This window comes from Spea bombifrons, chromosome 4 (assembly GCF_027358695.1).
Source record: "Spea bombifrons isolate aSpeBom1 chromosome 4, aSpeBom1.2.pri, whole genome shotgun sequence".
NCBI classification, from domain to species: domain Eukaryota; kingdom Metazoa; phylum Chordata; class Amphibia; order Anura; family Pelobatidae; genus Spea; species Spea bombifrons.
This window is the reverse complement of record NC_071090.1, coordinates 59,733,768-59,756,910: the sequence shown is the minus strand read 5'-3', so window position 1 is coordinate 59,756,910 and position 23,143 is coordinate 59,733,768. Positions and strand designations below refer to the sequence as shown.

At 35.4% G+C, this 23,143-nt stretch overlaps 1 protein-coding gene across 1 annotated transcript in view; it reads left to right on the top strand.

The window, feature by feature from the left end:
• The window catches only part of CPNE8 (copine 8), a 96,887-nt gene extending 74,185 nt beyond the window's left edge, over positions 1–22,702 (top strand). The window contains exons 15-20 of the mRNA XM_053461829.1: positions 2,409–2,590; positions 5,715–5,842; positions 7,147–7,249; positions 13,435–13,492; positions 16,983–17,056; positions 20,984–22,702. Coding sequence (XP_053317804.1) covers positions 2,409–2,590; positions 5,715–5,842; positions 7,147–7,249; positions 13,435–13,492; positions 16,983–17,056; positions 20,984–21,172 — 734 coding nt within the window. The 3' untranslated portion in view covers positions 21,173–22,702. The remainder of the gene's footprint in view (positions 1–2,408; positions 2,591–5,714; positions 5,843–7,146; positions 7,250–13,434; positions 13,493–16,982; positions 17,057–20,983) is intronic.
• Positions 22,703–23,143: the final 441 nt, after the last annotated feature.

The window sequence follows — 23,143 nt, the reverse complement described above, 5'->3', positions numbered from 1 at the left end:
AAAAAACAGCAGACTTTCTAAATATAGAAAACTGACAGTCTTAAAGTAAAAAAATAAAATAAAAAAAAATAAGCAAGTAGAATATGAAATTATTTCAGTTCTAACCAGAATTTTTCTCGGGTACATATTCTCTGGACAAGAATTACACAATTGTCTTCTATTTCTTTAGGTTATTTCTAATAACAGTCCCCAAATTGGTACTGTTAATGCATGTTGTAGTCTGTTTTGCATAGACTCCAATGCATTTTAGTACATGCCGATTGGAGCATGCGGTTAGTTACAAGAGTTAGAAAATGAGTTTCATCTCATTTTCTTCCTCCATTGACTGCCTCTACTGAAACCAGGAAGCATTGGTATGTAGCTACTTGCACGTGCTTAGTAGCCCTCCCCTTGAGGTTACTGAAGCAGAAGCTAATTTAATGTAAGTTAGCAAAACATCAGTGTTTAGCATACATGTGATTGGCTGTTGCTGATTCAATCCCACTGAGCGCGTGAAATAAGCGTATTAGTATTGTATCTTATTTTAGTATAGTATCGGAGAGAAGAGTTAAACGAGACACAAGTCTAATTTTATACCTCAAATAACTAAAGAGTTGCGTATGGTGTATCTACACCGTACATGTAAAACATGATTACACTCGACTAGATTTCCCTGATCCACAAATGACTATTCATACACAAAGTTGGACAGCAAGGGATAATGAGTAAAGGTTCAAACTCCACAGTATGCAAACATTGATATTGTGCTATAGATTCTAATCCACCACATAGTATACAGCAGCAAGGTTATACAGCTCAGAAAGGAGACAATGTGATAAACACCTAACTCATTTTGTGCTATACTTAGCGATTAGTCATATGCATATATCCGCTCGATCTCATAGATGCTTATATATAATATCTATGACCCAAAATGACCATTGCCTGTATCATGACAAAACACACCCTTTTATATATTGGTGTAATTAACAGGTAATTCCAAAATTAAACACCCATTATAATTAATATAAAACACCTTGAAGGAAAAGAGTCTAGCTCAAGTTACCATAACCATAGTTACCTGGGGAAGCTACCGAAAATTCACATATTCATATTAAATATTAAAATAAAATTGTCCTGATTTAGAGTAGGGTTTTAATATAGCTAAAAACAAGAAATGTAAGGATTTATTACAGTGTAAGGAGACAAAGCAACCCTTAAATGAATCTAATTTGTTGTACTATTGTGCAGAATATTAAAATGTATAATTGCTGAACTAAAAACCTTCTCTTTTGCATTTGGACCCACTATAGAACAAAATCTTGACATCTAATATATGATTTAGTGCTAGAAAGATTAGGTCTTTAGGTTCCTTTTTGTCACCATCATTTTATCAAGATGGGATAAACAAGAAAAAGACTTGGCTTATCTATATTGGCATGAACAAATGTGGCTCTTAAAGTCATGATGTCAAACAAAGCCTTTGTCTGCTATTGTGACCAATATCAGATTTCAGGCTTTTTGAGTGGTGATAAATATTTTGTCATTTATTTAATAATTATAATTTAATAGTTGTATATTTTGGGGCAATTCTATATATAAAACTGAATGCAGTTATATATATTTTCAGTCGCTTCTCCTGGTATTTATGGTAACTCAAGCTAGATTATTTTTTTATGTTTTTTGTTTAGCCTTTGCCCCCCCCTTTTTTTACATTAATTATAATGAGCGTTTAACTTTGACATTACCTGTTAATGACACTAATATTCAAAAAGATGTGACGGTGATGTACATTTTAGATAGTATATAAACATCTATTAGGTCTTGTGATATATGCCTATGACTAAATGCTAAGTATAGTGCTAAACGTGTTTGATGTTCATCACTTGTCTCCTTTCAGGGGTGTGTAACCTTGCTGCTGTTTACTATGTGGTGGACTAAATCTACAATAACATAGAAATGTTTGCATGCTGTGGAGTTTGAACCTTTATTCATCATTGCCCACGGAGATCTCCAACGTTTTGCCACTTGTGTTATATACTTATTTCGGCGAGACTCCATGGAGATCTTGGGGGAGTGTAGGGCACCTGAATGGTGTCCTTAAAAGTCCTTATTTTATTAGTCATTCACATTAGTGCCCTTGTATAGATTTTCTACTGACTATGCCTGGTCAAGATAGTTCTTAAAATATCAAAACTGCTGGTTAATGATAGTTGGGTTTTTTTCTGATACTTAAATTTATCAATGTCTCAGAAAGACAATATACAATTTGTGACCATTTTTGTGTTCTGACACCGAATTCAAGATTCTCTTCAATATTGTTTTTCTTATAGGGGAGCATTGATACAGATTCTTGTTTGTGTTGATTGAAAATTCAGACCATCCACATTCAATTTATGTGATTTAATATAACCTTTATTTCTACACAGGTAACCCTGCACAGCCAACCTCTTTGCATTATATGAATCCTTATCAGCTTAATGCATATGGCATGGCACTAAAGGCAGTTGGAGAGATTATTCAGGATTATGATAGCGATAAAATGTTTCCTGCATTAGGATTTGGAGCAAAGTTGCCACCTGATGGAAGAGTATGTCATGAATTTGCTTTGGTAAGAGTTTGTTTTAAAATGCATTAAGTGCACCTGTTTGATTATTCACAGAATTAAGCAATAACTCATAACACAACTTTATCATCATGTTACCCCAGTGTTAAAGACAGTTTACCTTTGCTGTTGGCTCAGATACCTGGAATACTAAACAGTTGAACTATTTTAGTAGTAGGCTGTTATGGGTGTAAAAAAACCCTACACTAGGTAGAACGGTGTAAAATCAAAGCCTGTGGGAATAAAACTAAATCAAGTGCCTGCATTATGTTGACGTGAAGACCCGGTGCTTTTTTGCCACTGATCCAAGTGTCTTAAAGAACGTGTGCTTACCCTGCACAATGATAGGTTTCATTTCATCTATGATTTATTGGTAACTAAACCAAAGTGAACATGCATAGTGTGATGGCTTTGATCTGAACAAAACTTAGTGGCTCTAGTCATAAATATCAAAGACAGAAAACAGTAAATAGTTTATAGTAAACCATGATTGGCAATAACGAACAACTGTCTTTTACTTCAGGGCATCTTAAATTAATGTCTTTATGTTCTCTTCTAATGGTCTCCAAATTATTATACAGTTGTAATTATATTGTACTGTATTTCTTCTAATCAAGTCACAGTTCTCATATGTTCATAAGCCATTTGCCTGGAGGTTATGTAATTAGTGAGAAGCATCCTGTTTTCCTCTCCGGGCAGCTCATCTAACCTCACCGTCATTTCTGTAATTGTTGCGTGATGTATTAAGTTTCTTTCCAACAATGTTATCCTTATTTGACTCCAGCAAATCCCATATTTTGAAAGGCAGCCATTACCTAATAACTTAATGGCATATTTTTACATAGCATTTTTAAGTAAGAAAAATGATCTGGTATATTAGTTTCTCCGCTGCTCTCCAAAGCAGAATATCCTTATATTTGCTATGTGTTTTTTTTGTTTGTTTTTTTTTTATAATTTTAGTTGCAAATTATTGAATTTTCTTTATTTTAGATTCTTTCAGATATTTTAGTCTCCAAAACCAAACTACTGCTGTGGTTGAGAATGTAAAAGATTATTTTTATATTTATATAAAAGTGTAGGTGCTATATTCATGTTTCCAATAAGACATATTCATGTATGTTTTTTAACAAAAATATATTAATGACAAAAAACTTCCTCAAGAATAATTCTATTAAAAAATAAGTTAGCTTTTTTTGTTTGTTTTGTTAACCTTCTCAGCTGAAACTTGTCCATTAGTCATTGATGCTACTGTGTGACAGATTGCCTCAGTGTCTGTGATGTGACACACAGAATGAAGCAAACTGATCTAAAAGTCCCAGCACGGAGCACTAACACTTCTAGGTTGACAGTGCTACATAACGTTCCATAATGGAATTGATAGCCACAAACTGCGTACTCCCTGGAGCACCCTTTGCTTAGTGCTTTTGGCGGAACCAGTAATAAATGTGCTTTTTCTTATCAAAGAAAGAGCTTCAGAAATAAACAGTGAGTCTAGAACTTTTTTTTTTTTTTTTTTTACCATCTCTGGGATGACATTAATATACTACTCACCGATTCCTGATTCCTTCCTGTGAAGCCATGCTGAGTGCAAGATTTTAAGACTAGTATTGATGATCATAGACTAGAGCTTGTGGAAGGTTGAACAATCTTCCCATGAGAGTTACCATGAAAAAGCTTGCTTTTGTACCTGCTAAATCCATCAGGACCATTAACAAGAGTGAAAGTAGCTACTTGTATCTACCCTGCCCCCCAGTTATAGTTTTTGTATATATTGATTGGACTGTATAACATGGTTTTGCAGATTGGTTTGGCAGATTTTTTTTTTATTCTCTGAAGTTGGCATGAGAGTGTGCAGAATAATTGTGACTTTAACTTAATTCATTATTAATTATTAAAGGCCATGCTAGCATTTTCCCCATTTGAGAAGGACTCAGATGCCCCTGTACACTGCATAGTTAAGTAAATTAGAGTTTTTTTCCAACAAGATTTAACCCCTTCGGCACCATGATGGTTTTCTATATTTGATGCACCCATATAAGTTATACATTGTTTTGTTCAGGGCGTTTAGGGCCTTCTTTCAGAATAATAGAAATACATAAAACAAAATGATTTGTGCTAATATGTAAAGTACCAGTGCTAAAGTATATTTTGTTTATTTTTTTTGTAATTTTGCTGAGGATTTCTTGTACACAGCAGGTGCCACTGCTGAACAATGACCCAATTTATGTTTGGCAACATTCCCTGATTACAGTAATACAACACATTTTTTTTTTGTAGTTCTAGAGGGACAAATCCATCCCTTTCATATTACCCTATATTGTTTTTTTTTCAGTACTACTGGCCAATGATATAGGGACAACCATCCTAATTATTGAGTTTGGGTGATTCAGCCACACCCATTGATTAACAGGTCTATAAAAGCATGCCCATAGGCAGCCATCTCTGTAGACAAACATTGGCAGCCGAATGGGTCATACTAAAGATCTTAGTGACTTTGGGCACATACCATCTTAAATCACAACTTACAAAAGTAAACTGTTATGTAAGTGCTTTCAGCTAGTTAATTAGATAAGTGAGAGATTCATCTTTTAGATAAAGGGGTGGTATTTCCCTTCATGTGGTGTACATGGAACATATGGGCTTCCAACCGCTCTTTGTAGTTCTCATCACATGTAATTGTAAGTATGCTTTGTTTAGAAAGCTTGGCTCATTCAAGAGCATTGCCCAATGTTTTGTAGGGGTCGCAAAGGCTAGTAATCAAGATATAAATCTCACTCCTCCTGACAGTCTTCAAGTTATGTTTAATGTAATTTAGAATTGTCTTTGAGGCTGACATGTCAAAGAACACCATGCAATATAGAAAATATAACGCCATACTTATTCTAAAATGAAACAATTGATGGGTTGCCATATTAACTTGTATGCAACTTAAAACCTAAATCAGAGGATGAAATGATATTCCTGTTTCATATTACCACACCACATAGGCAACCTATCCAGACTCAGATGCACCCTTTTACTATAACCCATGCTCTACTTAAGTATTGTGTGTTGTAAATAATTAATTGCAGTTGTCTACATCTCTATCTACTTCTTTCCTTTTTTTATTCTGTTTTCTTTTTTCTTTCAGAATGGAAATCCCCAAAACCCTTACTGTAATGGAATAGAAGGAGTGATGGAAGCCTATTACAGAAGTTTGAAAAGTGTACAGCTCTATGGCCCTACAAATTTTGCTCCAGTGATTAATCACGTTGCAAGGTATGCTTGACTATTGCCTATTTGTCTAATTCAGGAATATTCTCAGTAATGCTTTGTAGCACATAGAAGAAATAGTCGAGTTTTTATAATGCTTTCTTATTTTCTTCTTCTTCTATAGTCACATACAAACAGCCTTAAAAACATAGTCTGGTTTACTGAGTTGTCAGCAGTCAGTAAATCTGTGCATTGTTGCAATGAGTCACTGGTGAAAACCCGGTCTTAAAAAGCAGGCTGTGTTAGTTGTGAAACATGCCAATCTGGAACTTGGTTCAAGGGCATCCAAATGTTTTAAAAGTAGGCAAGGTGACAATGTATTTTTGCATGGGCCACATTCATTTTCTTTATTGAGTTGTTGAAATAGAGCTTCTTGGCCTTAGAACAAGATGCTTCAAGCCAGAAATGCAAAAGCATATCTTCTGTGTCATTGGCAGAGGGATGTCATAATTTAATACAATCATTAGCAAAACACCTTTTGCAAATCAGCTCTTAAAGCATCATGGGAGGTGAAGGACTAAATGGAGATAGAAGAAGCGAAAGAAAGCAAATGTGGGAAAGACTGAGTATAAGCAATTTAAAAAGAAAAGAAACATGATAAAGAAGTGATAATAGCCAGGTTTTCTTTAAAAAAAAAAAAAAAAAGCCATTAATTAAATCCTTACTAAATTAGCATTTCCAATTTTACTATATATACTGCACTGCTGTTTAGTTAGCTTAAATTCTGTCTGTGGTCAGATTGTTGTGGGGGGAATATAGAAATTTAGCAGATTGTTCATAAATAATAACATGAAAGGGCTTTGCTCATAAAGGGCTCAGCATCACTTTAAGTATATACATTTTCTGGCCATACTGCCCTTTCACAGTACATTTATTTTCAAATGTCATTGTACATTGCTGTGCATGTCACTTTAATTTGTATACCATTTCCAAGGGGACTGACTAAGGGTTACTCTTGGATCAACCCAGAATTCCACTGAACACAATGGCTCCTGACATTGGAAGCCTCTCTGCAACTAATACAGATATAGCCCACCTTTCTATAAGGCCACAATTTATAAAAAAACAAAAAAACAAAAATGAAATATTAAACGAGATAAGTGTCCTGTTCACAGCACATGTGAAGAAAAATATATTATAAGGGAATCTGCTCATTATTGACATGCTCTGTCATCCCAATGTTGAAAGAGGAACAAAAGTTTTACTTGTTACTTGTTATTAACAAGCCTGCAGTATGGAGTAATTCACATGGTCAAATTTGCTGCTCTTGTGTTTTTTATATAAAGAGTAATTGCTCTTTCTTTTTGCAGATATGCTGCTTCAGTAAAGGATGGCTCGCAGTACTTTATTCTGCTGATTATTACAGATGGAGTTATCTCTGACATGGCTCAGACAAAGGAGGCTATAGTCAACGTGAGTAAAAGTGTTGTTTTTCCTGCATCCTTGGCAGTTTTCTTCTTCGTTAGCTCCTGTATTTTCCCATCTGATTTATTGTTTTAAAGAATGCTTCGCTATTCTAAATGCAAATATGATTTTACAATTAAGAATTTGCATATTTAAAGTTCATGTCATGGTGTGAGTGTATAATAATCTTAACAGTGAAATCATGCTCATGATTACACTAGTTGGCATTCTACAGAAAGTAATGAGTGGTATTAGGTGGCCCACTACACCCATTTTACTTATTTACTTTATATTACAGAATGGAATTACAAAGGAAAACTAAATTAAAACTATACAAATCAATAGAGTTTAACCGTCTGCATCTGAGTCTGCAAACAGTAGTGTAAATAGGCTGTTTGGGTAAATCGGAGATGCTCTTGTAACCAGCCCATTGACCAGGGGTACGCCAGGTAGCCTGATCGACCATTAGGGTGAACTTCTTACAGTTTTGCTGCAGGGGGCTAGCACCGCCCTAGACGTCCTAGGTCAGATTACAAAGCTGGATCCAGTGTGCACATGATATCATGCTTCTTTTCTGTGGTATGTAAGTTGTCAGTAAACATATCTGTGTTGACTCATTTACATAATATCAAGTGCAAAAATCTATTATCCCAGATGGTCAACTATGAAGCATTTCCAGATTAGGAACTCATTAAAATTGAGACAATTACTGTAGCTGATGGAATCCCTAATAAAAATCCGTTATTTTTTTTTAAGTCAGAGTTAGAAATATGCATTGATTATCTAAATAAGTGATCTGACTTGTTTTTTGATATACTGTTTCTCTTTTTGTATTTCATACCAAAAGTGAAATATTATTTCAAATAAAATCATTTCAGTCCACACATGATAATTTGAAAATGATTATTGCTTGCTTCTTTTGTTGTTTTTGCACTGATAGACAATTGAATAAGTTGCTGTCCCCTCTGGTGTTGAAAGGGGTAGAAGGTCATGCTTACATTCTCAAATATAACAACTGTCTGCCTTGACATTTGGTGATATATGTGTTGTTGTATGTGTTTTTTTTTATTTCACGGTCATTGATTTGCTGCAGGCAGACTATCCAAATTATTTTTCTGAACTAGCAGATGTTCCGGATTTGCTGCAAGGAAAACAATGCTAAAACATTAATGCTTTGATATGTTTGTAAATGGCTATTCTGATGACACGATTTTCTCCCTAACCAAATGATTTCTGTAAGATATATATATATATATATATATATATATATATATATATATATATATATATATATATAATATATACACACACACGGCCAAAAACATGTGGACACCTGACCATCACATCTATATGAGCTTGCTGAATATTGCATTTCAGAACCAGAGGCTTTAATATAAAGTTGCCCCCTCTTCCCATTTAGCTTCTATACTAGCCTCCTCTCATCTAGGAAGGCTTTCCACAAGATGGAGTGCATCTCTGGTAATTTGTGCCCATTCAGCCATGGGGGCATTTGTGAGGTCAGGCACTGATGTTTGACAAGGAGGCCTGGCTCACGGTGGCCAATCAAGTTACTCCACACCAAACTCATTAAATCATGTCTTTATGGACATTGTTTTGTGTATGGAGGCACAGACATGCTGAAACAAGAAAGGGTCTTCCTCAAACTGGTGCCACAAAGTTGGAAACCTACAATTGTCTAAAATGTCTATGTATACTTTAGCATTAACATTATCCTTCACTTGGGCCTAGTCCAAACCCTGAAGAACAGCCCCAGACCATATTACCTCCTCCACCAAGCCCAGTTTCTTCCATCAGACCATCAGAAAGTGGAGTGTGATTTGTCAACTCAGAAAACACCTTTCTACTGCTCCAAGGATGTCCAGTGGCAGTGTGTTTTACACTGCTGCAGTCAGTGCTTGCCATTGCAGATAGGGATCCTTGGCTTGTGTGCAGCTGCAAAACCATGGAAACCCATTTCATGAAGCGCCTGACACACAGTGCATGTGCAGATATTGCTTCCAGAGGTAGTTTGGAACGTTGTAGTGAGTGATGCTACAGAGGACAGATCATTTTTACGCTCTTCATTGCTCAGAAGCCCTGCGCTGTGAGTGTGCGTGGTCTACCGCTTTGGGGCTGAGCTGTTGCTACTACTAGACATTTCCACTTCACATTAATAGCACTTACAGTGGAGCAGGGGAGAAGTTTCAGTCTATGGCTAATGTGTAGCAAAGGTGGCATCCTATGACACTGCCATGTTTAAAGTCACAGCTCTTAAGTACAACCCATTCTACTATCGTTGTTTGTCTATGAAGATGACATGCACGTGCTTAATTGCCTGTTGGCAATGGATGATCATTTAGCATATACAGTATATATACAAATATATATATATATATATATATATATATATATATATATATATATATATTTGTGTGTGTTTCCATGCAAAAGGTGTGAAAAACACTACACTTTCTGTAAAATAAGAATAATTTTAAAAATACTAAATTTTTGTAAATAGTTTGGTTTTATCATTTAACAAAATACAAATGGAGCGAACAGAAGAAAAATCTAAATCCGATCAATGTTTGGTGTTTGCCTTTAAAAAAAAAAAAAAAAAAATGTAATTCTTCTAGGTACACTTGTACAAAGTCAGTGATTTTGTAGGCATATATGTGTATGATTAAAGAATTATGCCAAAAGGTTGCTTATCGATTTAATATGTAGGTTGAAGCACAATCATTAACTGAAACAGAATCAGCCAAACTCACTAACACGATGAGGTTGCTGAAGAGTGTTAAATGTCAAAAGTCATAGATGGAAATTTCAAGGCAAACAGGGATTTTCAGAGATTCTGCCCGGGCTCTTTTGAAGAAGCACAAAAACAGACGAAATTGAGTAAACACAGAGGTAGGCCAAGGAAACTTAGTGGAGCAGATAAGACACATCATGCTCACTTCCCTTCACAATCAATGTCCAGCAGTGCCATCAGCTCAGCATTTGCCGAAAACAGTGAGAGCCTGGTACACCCATCTACTGTCTTGAGAAGTCTTTGTGGAAGACTTCCGGCCAAAAAGCTGTTCACGAAAACACAGGAACTGGTGAAAGGAAAAATGGCAGCAGGGACTCTGGACTGATGAGTCAAAATGTGAAACATTTGGCTTTAGCAGAAGGCAGTTTGTTCACCGAAGGGATAGAGAGCGGTACACCAATGAGTATTTGCAGGCAACAGTGAAGCATGGTGGAGGTTCCTTGCAAGCTTCGGGCTGCATTTCTGCAAATAAAGTTGGGGATTTAGTCAGAATTAATGGACTCTCCGATGCTGAGAAGTACAGGCAGATTCTTTATCCATCTTGTGACACCACCCAGGAGGCATGATTTGCCCTAAATGTATTCTGCAGCATGACAACCCCAACCATACAGCCAAAGTCAACTATCTTCAGAGTGAAGAACAACAAGGGGTCCTTGAAGTGATGGCATGGACCCTGATCTCGGCAAATGAGCCCGAGTATACCCAGAAGAATGTATGCTGTTTTGAAGGCAAAGGGTGGTCACACCAAATATTGATTCGATTTAGATTTTTCTTGTGTCCGCTCACTTTGCATTTTGTTAAATGGGAAAAAACTATTAACATGTCTATTTTTAAAAGCATTCTTACTTAACACCATTTAACACCTGCTTAAAACTCTTGCACAGTACTGTATATGTATGCATGTGTATGTACAATGCTTTCTGCTAGGTTATCGCCCCTTTTTTCATGCTGAAGAACATACACACATGAATCTCTAGCTTTGTAACACAGAAAGACACTAAAGTCCTTCAGCTACAACCCACCTTAGGTGGGTCCTAAAGGGAATCAGGGTGTCAACCTGGAGTGACCCTGCTGACTTGGCTCTTTTATTTACAGTTGTATAGTGTTAAGTTATTATCCTAAACATAATTAATTTAATTGTTCCCGTGTTTTCCCCCCAAAGAATAAACTACTTAATCTGTGAGAACTATTCAAAAAATGTACTGCAAAGAATTTATTAAGTTTTGTGACTTGTTCTTTATCTGTTTGGTGTATATTAAAGGCAGAAAGGAGACCTTGAGAAGAGCTGAGGGAGCTGTTGTCTGTGTATATTTGCTTATGCAGGCATCATTGTGAACATTTAAATGTGAGCAGAATTTCCATGGACTGTTCATCTGTCAGCAGCAGTATTGCATGGATACTTCACAGTGTTTTTTCTTCTTCTTTCAGAAAAAAACATGTTGCTTTTGCATTAATAACAACACTATAAGCAGTGTTAGTCATGTAACCTGAAATATAATGTCTGTGTGTTTAAAAGTTTGTATCTATATTTTCAAGATAATGTGTCATGTGGGAGGACAGATACACTTGATGTTAAAAACAATTGTTTACAGGATAAAGTAATCTGCATATTTGCCACTGTGTGCCAACCTTGACCTGGCCTTTGTCAAGTTTTGCCCTTTTACATAAATACTCTCTCAATCCCTGCTTTGCACAAAGTGAAGTGCATTGTGGAGCTAAAATACCTAGGTGTTCACCCAATAACATAAATATTATTCCAAACATTTACAACTCAAATCACTCTTAAAAAGGACAAAAAAACAAACAAAATTAAACATTAGTTAACACCAGATATAGGACCATAACCAAACCATGAATAAAAAGCACACATGTAGCAGTCTTACCCAAGGACACCGCTCAAGTGGGTAGGCCTATCACCTTCTGCTACTGCAGCCTGAGCTTCCAAAGTTAGAAGCAAAGCATTGTCTTTGTATGCTGAAGGGGACATACCAAGACGTTTTGGACAATGTTATGCTTCTAACTTTGTGGGAACAGTTTGGGGAAGTCCCTTTTATATTCCAGCATGGCTGTACCCCAGTGCATAAAGCAAGGTCCATAAATGCATAATTGTATGAGTTTGGTGTGGAAGAACTTGATTGGCCTGCACAGAACCCTGACCTCAACCCCATCAAACACCTTTGGGATTAACTAGAATGGCATTCTCATCCAACATCAGTGCCTGAAATGCTCTACTGGATGAACGGGTAAAAATACCAACAAACACACTCCAAAATTTTGTGGAAAGCATTCCCAGAAGAGTGGAAGCTGTTATAGCTGCAAAGCGAGGATCAACTACATATTAATTTCTATGTATTTAGAAAGCAATGTCATAAAAGTCCCTGTTGGTGTCATGGTCAGTTGTCCCAATATGTTTTGTCCACATAGTGTATATAATGTCAGACCCCAAGACAGCTTTTTCCTTCATTATAGAAACAAGCTGTGCTACCATCCTATTCCTAATTTTCAGTTAGTTACTTTGTGTCTCTATTGTCCACATGTAAATGTAATTGTTCTCCTTTTGAAGAGTATTGGATGCGTTTTGTTAAATGCAGTGTATTATGTACTTTTTGTTAAAACAAAAAAACAAAAAACACTATAGACATTTGTAAAACATAACTAATATGTAAAACTGTCAGTTAATATCACGTGGAGAAAAAATTTACAAAGACAGATTTAATATTTGCAAAAAGGTCTCTGCATACAAAATCATGCACATGTGTTAAATTATTAAAAACAACAGCAGCAATTACAATATGCACATAAAATCTATTAACTATTTTTTCTTAAATAAGAGTAGTGATCCTTTGGTCTGTGTATCCCATACACAGGAAAAATAGCTACCAGAGAAAAAAATACTTTAACAGAATAGCCTCTGGGAACTCTTGTTGTGTTTTGTACATTATTCTAGCAGTAGTGTACGTGAGAAACCAACTATACTGAACCTATATGTATTTTTAAAATACTTAAAATATCTTTTTCAAATTAACGTTCACATAGTATCTTGATAAACCGGCAATTTTTATTAAATAGTACAAATTGGAGTCCTTTGCCTAAAAAGCTAATGATAAGCTTCCCTGTAGATTATAGGAATTTACTTGCAGTTGTGTATAGTAATGTTACTTGTAAAATCTGAATCAAACATTTACTCAAGAGTATGAAACCAAAACTTAAAATAACAAAACTATGCAAAATAGTGTTTAAGAACATTTTAAAATAAATATTTTCCTGCCCCAAAGACACTCTCATATAGATCCGATGTAAAAATAAAAAAAATATTTAAGTTTTTCCAATTTATTTCTTACATTGGTTTAGTTTATAGTAACTGAACATTTGTTTTCTTTTAAAGGCCGCAAAACTTCCTATGTCGATTATCATTGTAGGAGTGGGACCTGCCGAATTTGATGGTAAGTGTTATCATTAGGATAGCTGGGAAGGCATAATTAAACATGCATTCATTTATGAAGGCTGACAGAATTTAAACTTGTAAAGAAGTAGAGGGTCCATTGCCAATTTTTCAATTTCAGAGAGATAATAGAGCAGCTTCTACTGGGGTGAATCCTAGCTAAGAACTGGCCTAATAACTACCATAGAGGAGGCCATTTATAATAATTTCCCACCATTCCACAAGCTTTTTGACTTTTGCCCCTATACTACTTTCATTTTTGTTCTACTGCTTCACATTCTCTCTCCTTAAAAGAACACCCAACCCTGTTTTCATTTTAAATGCATATTGGGATCCATTTTGCATGTGTTCTAGTACATTGTACTGGCTTCAAAACAAGATTTTTAAAGCCTAGTGGCACTATACATATCTCAGAAGTACTTGGTACTCAGATCTTGTAAATATGTAGTATGACCTAGACCCTCACAATGTGAGCTAACAATGTGTAACATGATTAAAACATTACTAGCATGAAGCCCAGACAAGTACATTTTCATAATTGATATAATGCACTAAAGTATTACCAGCATAATGGGTTACCAAGCATGGGATAAGACTTGTAATATTTTTACTTTCAGAGGCACTGATAAAACAAATAACAATAACAAAAGAATAAAATGTTTAAGATATGTAGTGACATAATAGTATGGAGGATCACCTTACCAGGAGTAACCAAACAGAAGTATTGTTATAGTTCAGTCTTCATGTATTCCTGTAAAGCATTTTTTTCATCGTCAATTCAGTTTATTTATTTTCAAAAATAGAAACTAAGAACTGCATTCCAAATGTAAGTAACACATGGAACAATGGTACTAAAGCCTACAGGTGCCCTCCCAAGCACCATAAATAGCAATAATGTAAAAAGAGTAAGGCTAGCACTGAAACCGCATGAAAATAAAAAATAGACTTATATGCTGATAAAAACAATGCTTCCCCACTGGGGATCTCACACGGGGTCCAGCCTATTATTTCCTTGCTTTGTTTATGTATTACATTGATATTTTAAAAACCTTTTTTTATTTTTTGTAAACATTGTTTGTATCAACATATGTCTATAATGTTTCATGTTAATGTGAGTGCCAGCCTTGCTCCTTTTTACAGTTTGTTTTACACAGACATCCTTGCATTAAAAAAAAACAAAAAAACATTCTGCTTTAAAAATATTTTTGTTTTGGAACAAGAACTATAACTATAATGTAAGTAATATTTTTTTATTTGAAAAAAATACCCTATTTTCTCGATTATAAGACAACCCCCCTAAAATTTGAATATTAATTTAGAAAAAAAGAAAAAGCCTGAATATAAGACTAGCCTATAACAAAAAAAAAGTTTTATTAGTAAATATTAATTCACATGTAAACCATTTTTTAATATTTAAAATTAAAGGCTTTGATACTCTGCCCCCCAGAAATTATACCCCCTTTTTGCCACTCTGCCCTCACGTCCACCAGCTGCCAGAGAGGAGGTCTCCTGCTGCGTTGTGGAGGGGGGGTCCACCTCTCTGAACAGTGAACGTCTGCGTGATGCGTGTAGACAACCTCCGCTGCTACTGGACGGTACTTCCGCTGGGGCTTTCTATGGCGGAGCACTGGAAGGTCATGTCCCGGCAGTGCTCAGTCATAGAAGCCCTGTCAGAAGTGCCGGCAGCAGAGGAGGTTGCCTGTGCGCATTCACAGGGTGCCAGAGAGGGGGATCTGGATCTTAGTCTTATAGTCAGACCTTTATTTGAGGTCTGACTATAAGACGAGGGGTATTTTTCATTGCATTTGCTCTGAAAAAACTTTGGCTTATAATCGAGCGAATACGGCATATATATATATATATATATATATATATATATATATATATATATATAATGCAATTAAGTAAAGTGAATTGTAGATTCCACTATATAAATTCTGCTGTTAAAACAAGTAACGCTGCTCTTTAGGCTCTGGCATTGTCACTGTAACATGTGTAGAACTTTAACTATATCTTTAAATATATATATATATATATACGTATATATTTATTACTGTGCTACAAAGCCATAATATCCCCCATATTATAGTGCAGTGCAGTAATACAGTCCTAAATGTTTTGGCCACAAATTCCAGTCTCCCAAAAAGATCAATACATTGGAGAAGAAAATGCACACAAAGATATCTATATTCTGGATCTCCGGCTGAGAAATGCCTTATAATAAACCTACACAAAGAATAACACCCTTTGTGCTATGGAAAACTGTATTTGTATAAAAACCTAGTGAAAGGTCATTCTCAACATTACATACTGTTAGTCATGTATCCTAGGCATTTAGATGTTTGACTTGAGCAGTTATTAATACATCTTGCCTCCTGTGTATAAAAGCATATCCAATGTTAAGTTCCACTTTGTATCATGTTTTAAGTAATGAAAAATACATGTCTAGCTTGTAAATGTTGTTGTAAAAAAATCTGATTCCATTTAACGCCATAAATAAAAAATAGAATCATTAAATAACAAAAATACCATCTCAGACCAAACCCTCTAGCTAAATACCAACCTTCCTTGGAGAATATTTTAGTGATATATTAAGGCACTACAGAGAGGTAACTCCATAGACTTTCATTAGTGTTTGGTTGGGTGATTAAGACTAAGTCAGTTTATTGTTTGCCCCAGGCAGTATGATAAGTAGGATGTTTGCTAATAGATTGAACATATACCAAAGGCTAAGATGCACCTGTCTGAAAATGTTATGCGAAAAGTACAATCATTTTGAAAATGTTTTTAAATCTGATTCCAATATTAAAAAAAAAAAATAGGTTGGGATTCCCATTTAAAGTCCCAAGATGCAACAGTAGACATTTCCTGCAAATAATTTGGGAGTTGATCGTGCTTCCCATTACCTTTTAAGATGTAGTTAATACAACTACAACACACATTCTACATTGTATCAGCTCATTCTGTGGAAATCAAAGTTACAAGGGAAGAGCAATTGAACTTTATTTCATTATGTGATTTGTATATGAATGTGAACCACATTATTTTAGTGTAGCAAGGTTTAGATTTTTTTGTGATGCTGAGACTGAGAACAGCTTATGTTGAAAGCATACTGATGCCCTAGACATGGTACGTTGTGAGCTGTTCTTACTGCTATGCAACACCACAGTCTACTTAACACCTTTATTTTTCTTTTTAGAATGAGCTTTGAAGCTTAGATTTATGAGATTAAAATGTCTTGATGTTTTTGCACCACTGAGCAGGCTCCAATAAAATGGTTTCTACTAGCAAAGATTTGCTGTTTAGAAGAAAACTAAATTGTAAGAATATCTTTGAATAAAGAAATCTACACCTTTGATATGTAATGCACACTGATCCAGTCCGTACATGGTCCAACCTTTTTTTTCAATAAATATTCTGTTCTAAATTAAATAATTTCCACTTAAGGTTTATGATGCAAACAATTAACATAATTTTCTTTTCTTTTGAAGCCATGATAGAACTGGATGGAGATGAAATCAGGCTTTCATCAAGAGGACGCTATGCAGAAAGAGATATAGTGCAGGTACAGTAAACCAAACATTGTCCTCTGCATTAGTGGACATGTATGCATGATAACAGCGATGGCGAGACTTTGTTAAAAAGGAAAGACGTCAGTTTACTTTTAAACACAAGGCTTGCTCCACGGAAGAAGAGAATGCTGCAGCTTAAATACTAAAAATTGCAAAATTAATACAGCTGGTCGCTTCCATGGTAATAAACACGGGAAATACTCAAATGTTCCAACTCCTTAACCCCTTAAGGACAATGGGCGGTCCCTAAACCCATTGAAAACAATGCATTTTGAGCTTGTACATGAACTGGCTTTGCCATTAAGGGGTTAATGTGACATCAGATGAAGTAGATGTGTGCCTGTTAGTGTTGGGTCTGTGACTTGAACAACATCACTAATGATGTTCTAATGAGAAACATTACTTAAACCCTATTTGACGTATGGCTACCTATGTTTTACTTTTATGAAAAGCTAACAAAAAAGGAACTGAACTCGATGAACTGAGGGCCTCTTAATTAATAAGCCAAATAATTCCAATAAAAATAAATGTAAAATTGGCCTCCTAAGAAACAACTCATCCATGCAATGAAAAGATTGCACAACAGGGAAGTTCATTTCAGAGGAAAAATGTAAGCGCATGTAGCCAACTGGAGGGTCAGAAGCTTGAATGTAAGTTAAGGAAGTTTTACATTACTGAGAGGGTGGTAGATCAATGGAACAGCCTCTCTGCAAAGGTTTTAGAGGTTAATACAGTGAGAAATGTACACATTCATGGCATACAGCTATCCCGAATCTTAGAGTAGTCCAGGGACTGATTAAGGTCTGAATCTTGGAAAAACAGACTAGATGGGCTGAATGGTTCTTATCTGCTGTAAAATGTTTCTGTGTTCTATGTTTCTTAAAGGAAACACATTGGGATGTTTGTTGTATGAAATGTTAAAATATAGTAACCAAATGTATGTATATGTTTTTAATAGTTTGAATTACCAGTTTGCCCTATTAAATCTAGTTACTAATGTATCCGCATACACTGATGTCACTAAGCAACGGGCACGGTAGCTAAATTTATCTTAAGCTTTGAGCCAACTTCACCATGTAACATTATCCATAAATAAAAATATTGCATACCTGTTTTCTTTGTGTTACTTGCCTTTAACATTTGTAGACAAAAGAGAAGGTCAAATTAAGAAAACAACATAACTTATTAAAATGCTGATGAACTAATTTAACATTAAAATTTAACTATGCTGATTCTGTATGCTTTGTATGATATGATGTTTCTGCCTGATATCTCAATTTCCCAATATACGTTGTATTAAATTATCCTATATATCCTATATGCTATCCTAGAGCCATGTGCTGCAGATAGCACTATACCTGGTAGAAAGCCTTTGGATCATACTTGTACTAACAAATACAGGGGGGTATTGATAATACCTGTTACATACTGTTTTGTTTAGAAGAAATAGCCTCATGGCCTCTAGAAAGTTTCTCTGCAGCTTCTGGCTGCATGTTAAAATGATATTGTATCACTTTATAGGCCAATAGAGGTCATACATAGTTATCTGCCACCATGGTTCAAATACATTTCATCAGTGGAATATTGGTGCAGAATAGCCACATAAAGGCTGTCTCTTCAATCAGCCCAACATTGATACAAAATGAAGCAAATACTAAGCTGGCATACTGATAATATAAAACATGCAAAGCAATGCTGCCCAGATGTATGTGTGTTTCATAAAAAAAAAGTTAATTACTAATGCAGTAGGTACTACCAGCAAACACTAATTGAAGTATAACAGCTGATAATTGTTGATACTTGCTAGAGATCCTCCTAACATTTTGGCATGGATGGCTTTTATCAAGGCACACTGTATAACATAAACAAAGTGCGTCTCGCCAAGGCGGGTGGTGGCAGGACCACAGGGGCGCCAAGGAGTTGCTGAAAACTTTTTCATGAGCGACCACTCGGCGCCCCTTTCTCTTCTCCGCTCCCTGCCGCCTGGGTGCTGTGCTGCAGCCCTGATTGTAATTGTAGTAATGGTGCCAAATAATCTTTGCATGGATGCAGTTCTCAGACTTTAACTTTTCATGAGGTCTAAAAACCAGTGAACTGATGCACTGATCACATGATCAGTTCTACATGCTGCCTGCTGTATGATATATGAACTTGCTCACCTTTTTAAGATGGCTATTTCACATACAATCTGTCTACTGGGTGGCTAATTAATTACGCATTTCTGCTACATAACCTAAAACAATATTGTCCGTTTCTACTATCATACATAATGTTAAGATCTACACACCAGATTGTTAACAGGATAAATTAATCGAACAGAGGTATTTATCTCTTTAAAGTGTTTTGGTGAAATTGTACCTGTGATGAGTTTGTGTTTGACAAGAATGATCATGATTAGGGAATAACCTAAAAGGAGAAATGAGATGGGAGCAAGAGTGTAGGAAAAAGGGTTCACTTGGTAATTGGTGAGATAGGAGCAATTGTCTATGTAGAAATCCTTAATGTAACAATTTAATTAACTGACTGGTGGGAAAACAAGATTGTTTGTTGTTTTATAGTTTACTAGATAATTCCTGCATGACGTAATCATGCAATTAGCACTAAAAAATGAATGTCTAACTATTTCACCACCCTATAATAATAATACTCTTAAAATTTGCTTAAAACTAGCATTATGATGTTATAATTATTACTTTATTACGTTATTGCTAATTGGCAATTATTACGCACAAGGGTGCAAAATATACAGATACTCTGCTGTACATTTACTGTACCCTGTGAAAAAACTCAGCCCTTCAAATAAATAATAAATGTATGTTTTTATAGTGGCAATCAACCCCATGTTCATTATAAAACCGGTGCTGTCATAGATATTTATATTTCACAACTTTAAAAGTTTGGTTGTGAACTTTGAGTTTCTAATACTAGTAGTTGAGAGAGAGTAAATAAAGACAAAAATTTCATAGAAGCTAAGCATACGCTTTCCCCAACTTATCCCTAAGGGTCATCTTCACAAAGCCAGCTTATCATATACACCGATCAGCCATAACGTTATGACCACTGAAAGGCGGAGTGAATAATGCTGATAATCGTATCATGGCACCTGTCAGTGGGTAGAATATATTAGGCAGCAAGTGAACATTTTGTCCTCAAAGCTGATCTGTTAGAAGCTGGAAAAATGGGCAAGCGTAAGGATCTGATCAACTTTGACGAGGGCCGAATTGTGATTGCAAGACGACTGGATCAAAGCATCACCAAAACTGCAGCTCTTGTGGAGTCTTCCCAGTCTGCAGAGGTCAGTACCTATCAAAATCCAAGGAAGAAAAAGCGGTGAACCGGTGACAGGATCATGGGCGGCCAAGGCTCATTGATGCATGTGGGGGCCACAGGCTGACCCGTGTGGTCAAATCGAACAGACGAGCTGGACCATGTAGCAATGGAAGAAGGTCTGATAAATCACATTTTCTTTTACATCACATGGATGGCTTTGTGCGTGTGCCTCACTTACCTGGAGAACACATGGCACCTGGATATATTCATGGAGACCCAACTCACAGGACTTAAATGATCTGCTGCTAACGTCTTGATGCCAGAGGCCTAGTGGAGTCCATGTCTAAACTGGTCAGGTGTGTTTTGGCAGCAAAAGGGGCACAACGCAATATTAGGCAGGTGGTCATAATGTTATGGCTGATCAGTGTACCTTATAATGGTTCCGCAGGTGACCTCTCAGGTTTTTAGGATTTAACTGTATCAGCACAGGTGGATTAGTGGACGACTCATTTTATCTCATGTACCTACCTCATTTTAACCAATAGATCCAAACAAACTCCAATAGTGGGGGGGATATGGAACCTGTCTCTATTTTATGTTTCAGTAGAATATAATTCCACTGTAATGTGTTTTGCTTTTCCCCACTACAGTTTGTTCCTTTCCGAGACTACATTGACAGAAGTGGAAACCACGTTTTAAGCATGGCACGGTTAGCCAAGGATGTGTTAGCTGAGATCCCAGACCAGTTTCTCTTGTACATGAGAACCAGAGGATTCAAGCCATTTCCAGCTCCACCTCCATATACACCCACAGGACATCTTTTACAGACTCAGATCTGACAACTCTAAAGTACAGTACTTCCAAACTCTCATGAAGTCTTACAAGCTGACAAGTCAGCTTTCAAGTCAAAGGTGCACTAAGAAACAATTAGTAGGACTGCTATTCTGAATGGAATATCGAATGCTTTTTTGGATCTAACAGATTCTGTTTACAGACCAAAACTGTAAATATGGATATATGGTAAAATAGAAAGATTTTGATTACTCGGCAGGAAAAAAAAACAAAAAAAAAACTTTCCTAAATGAGTCTTATTTTTGTGACCGTTCATTTATATTGGAATTGTTGGGGAAAGCACAAATAACACTTTTAATCCAAACCATATTGTTCTCCCTAACTGATATCTACTTTTATGGGAATGCAGTTCTGTCAATGTTTACATGTTACTAATTTTTAAACTTAAATACTTTTTGTAACTATTCTTAAAAAAAAAGAAAAAAAACAAATTAAATAAAATCCAGTGTCTTCTAGCTGGCAATAAGTATAGCCACAAAATCCAAGCAATATCCCCTTAGTCGTAGACAAACCTAAAGAGAAATATATTTACATACCTGAAAAGAAAAAGAAAAAAAAAAGAATCCCTCATGCTTAATCATCAGTTGCCAAATTATTTATATATAGGAAAAATGAAAGGCTGTGAACTAAAGAAGAAAAAAAATAATCAACCCAAATAATTTATCCTTACTAAATGTGCTAAAGATAAAATTAGAATGGACACCTCAAAATAATCTGAAATAAATTTAACATAAAAACACAATGTCTATATCATTTATATGAAGTCAGCAGCTTGTTGGCTGCCTTTTATTTTTTTACTGTGATTAAAATAGTAACGTCAACATTTTTGTAAATTTATTATGCTATGGTGCATGGTGTCTGGATAATGTCTGTCAAAAGGGTAATAGCTCAACCTGTTGATGGGGTTTATTGTTGGCACCTAATAACATCAATGCCATAGAGCGTGGGTAGACTGAAGCACATGATTAGGTAATAAGTACTGCTTTGTATAACAGATGCAGGAGGTGGCAGCATAGAAGAGTATTGAGCAATGTTTGGAAAATGCACGTCCGTGTACTATGTAAACACAAACTATGTTTACGAAACTACCCAAATAACTATATATGCTTGTTCATATATAATGGTACAATGTTTTTGCATGTACAGTTTTTACTACATTCTACACAGTTGTGTGCTACTTTGTGTCAACTACAATACATTATTCTAGAACTAATGGCCTTAAACACACACCCAGTTCCTCAAAAATGATTGTGAATTGCCTTCAAATGATGGAAATATTCTATCATTTTTGTGTCAACCTTGTAACTGCTTTGTAATGTAATTTTATTTGCATAATATATGCATAAATATTTATATGATGTACTGTTAAAAATTACATTTATTGTAGCAAACCCTTTCTTTTGTAAGCATGGTAACGAGTATTTTGCTGAATTTAAATCTAAATATATCTGCCATTTTAGATGATATATACTTATGTAATGCTATATCCTAAATTTTTATTAAAACGATTTAAAAATTCTGGTTGCAACTATATTTTACATCTTCTATAGTGTAAAAAGAATCAGAAAATGTAAACTCTTCCTAAAAGAAGAAAAGTTCCAAGTCCTTGCTTTTGTCTTTTAGGTAAAAGTGGACACATTTAAGTCTAGCATACTGTTTTAAGCTGTGCGGTTTACCTTTCACCTGTCAATAACACATTCTAATGAATTTGGGGGTGTTTAAATGTGAGCTTCCTATTCATTTAAGGAAACTGTATTCCCTACTAAGAAATTATTAGATTAGTGTCTAAAATGTATGGAATATTCACCAGATAACTATTAGACCACTGAATTCATAAAAGAACATTGTTTATACTATCCCAACTCATGTTTCACTTGTCAGTAATGAAATAAAATACATTTTATGAGAAAGTTATAAATACAGTACTTATAGAAGCATTTTGAAATATAAAAAAACAA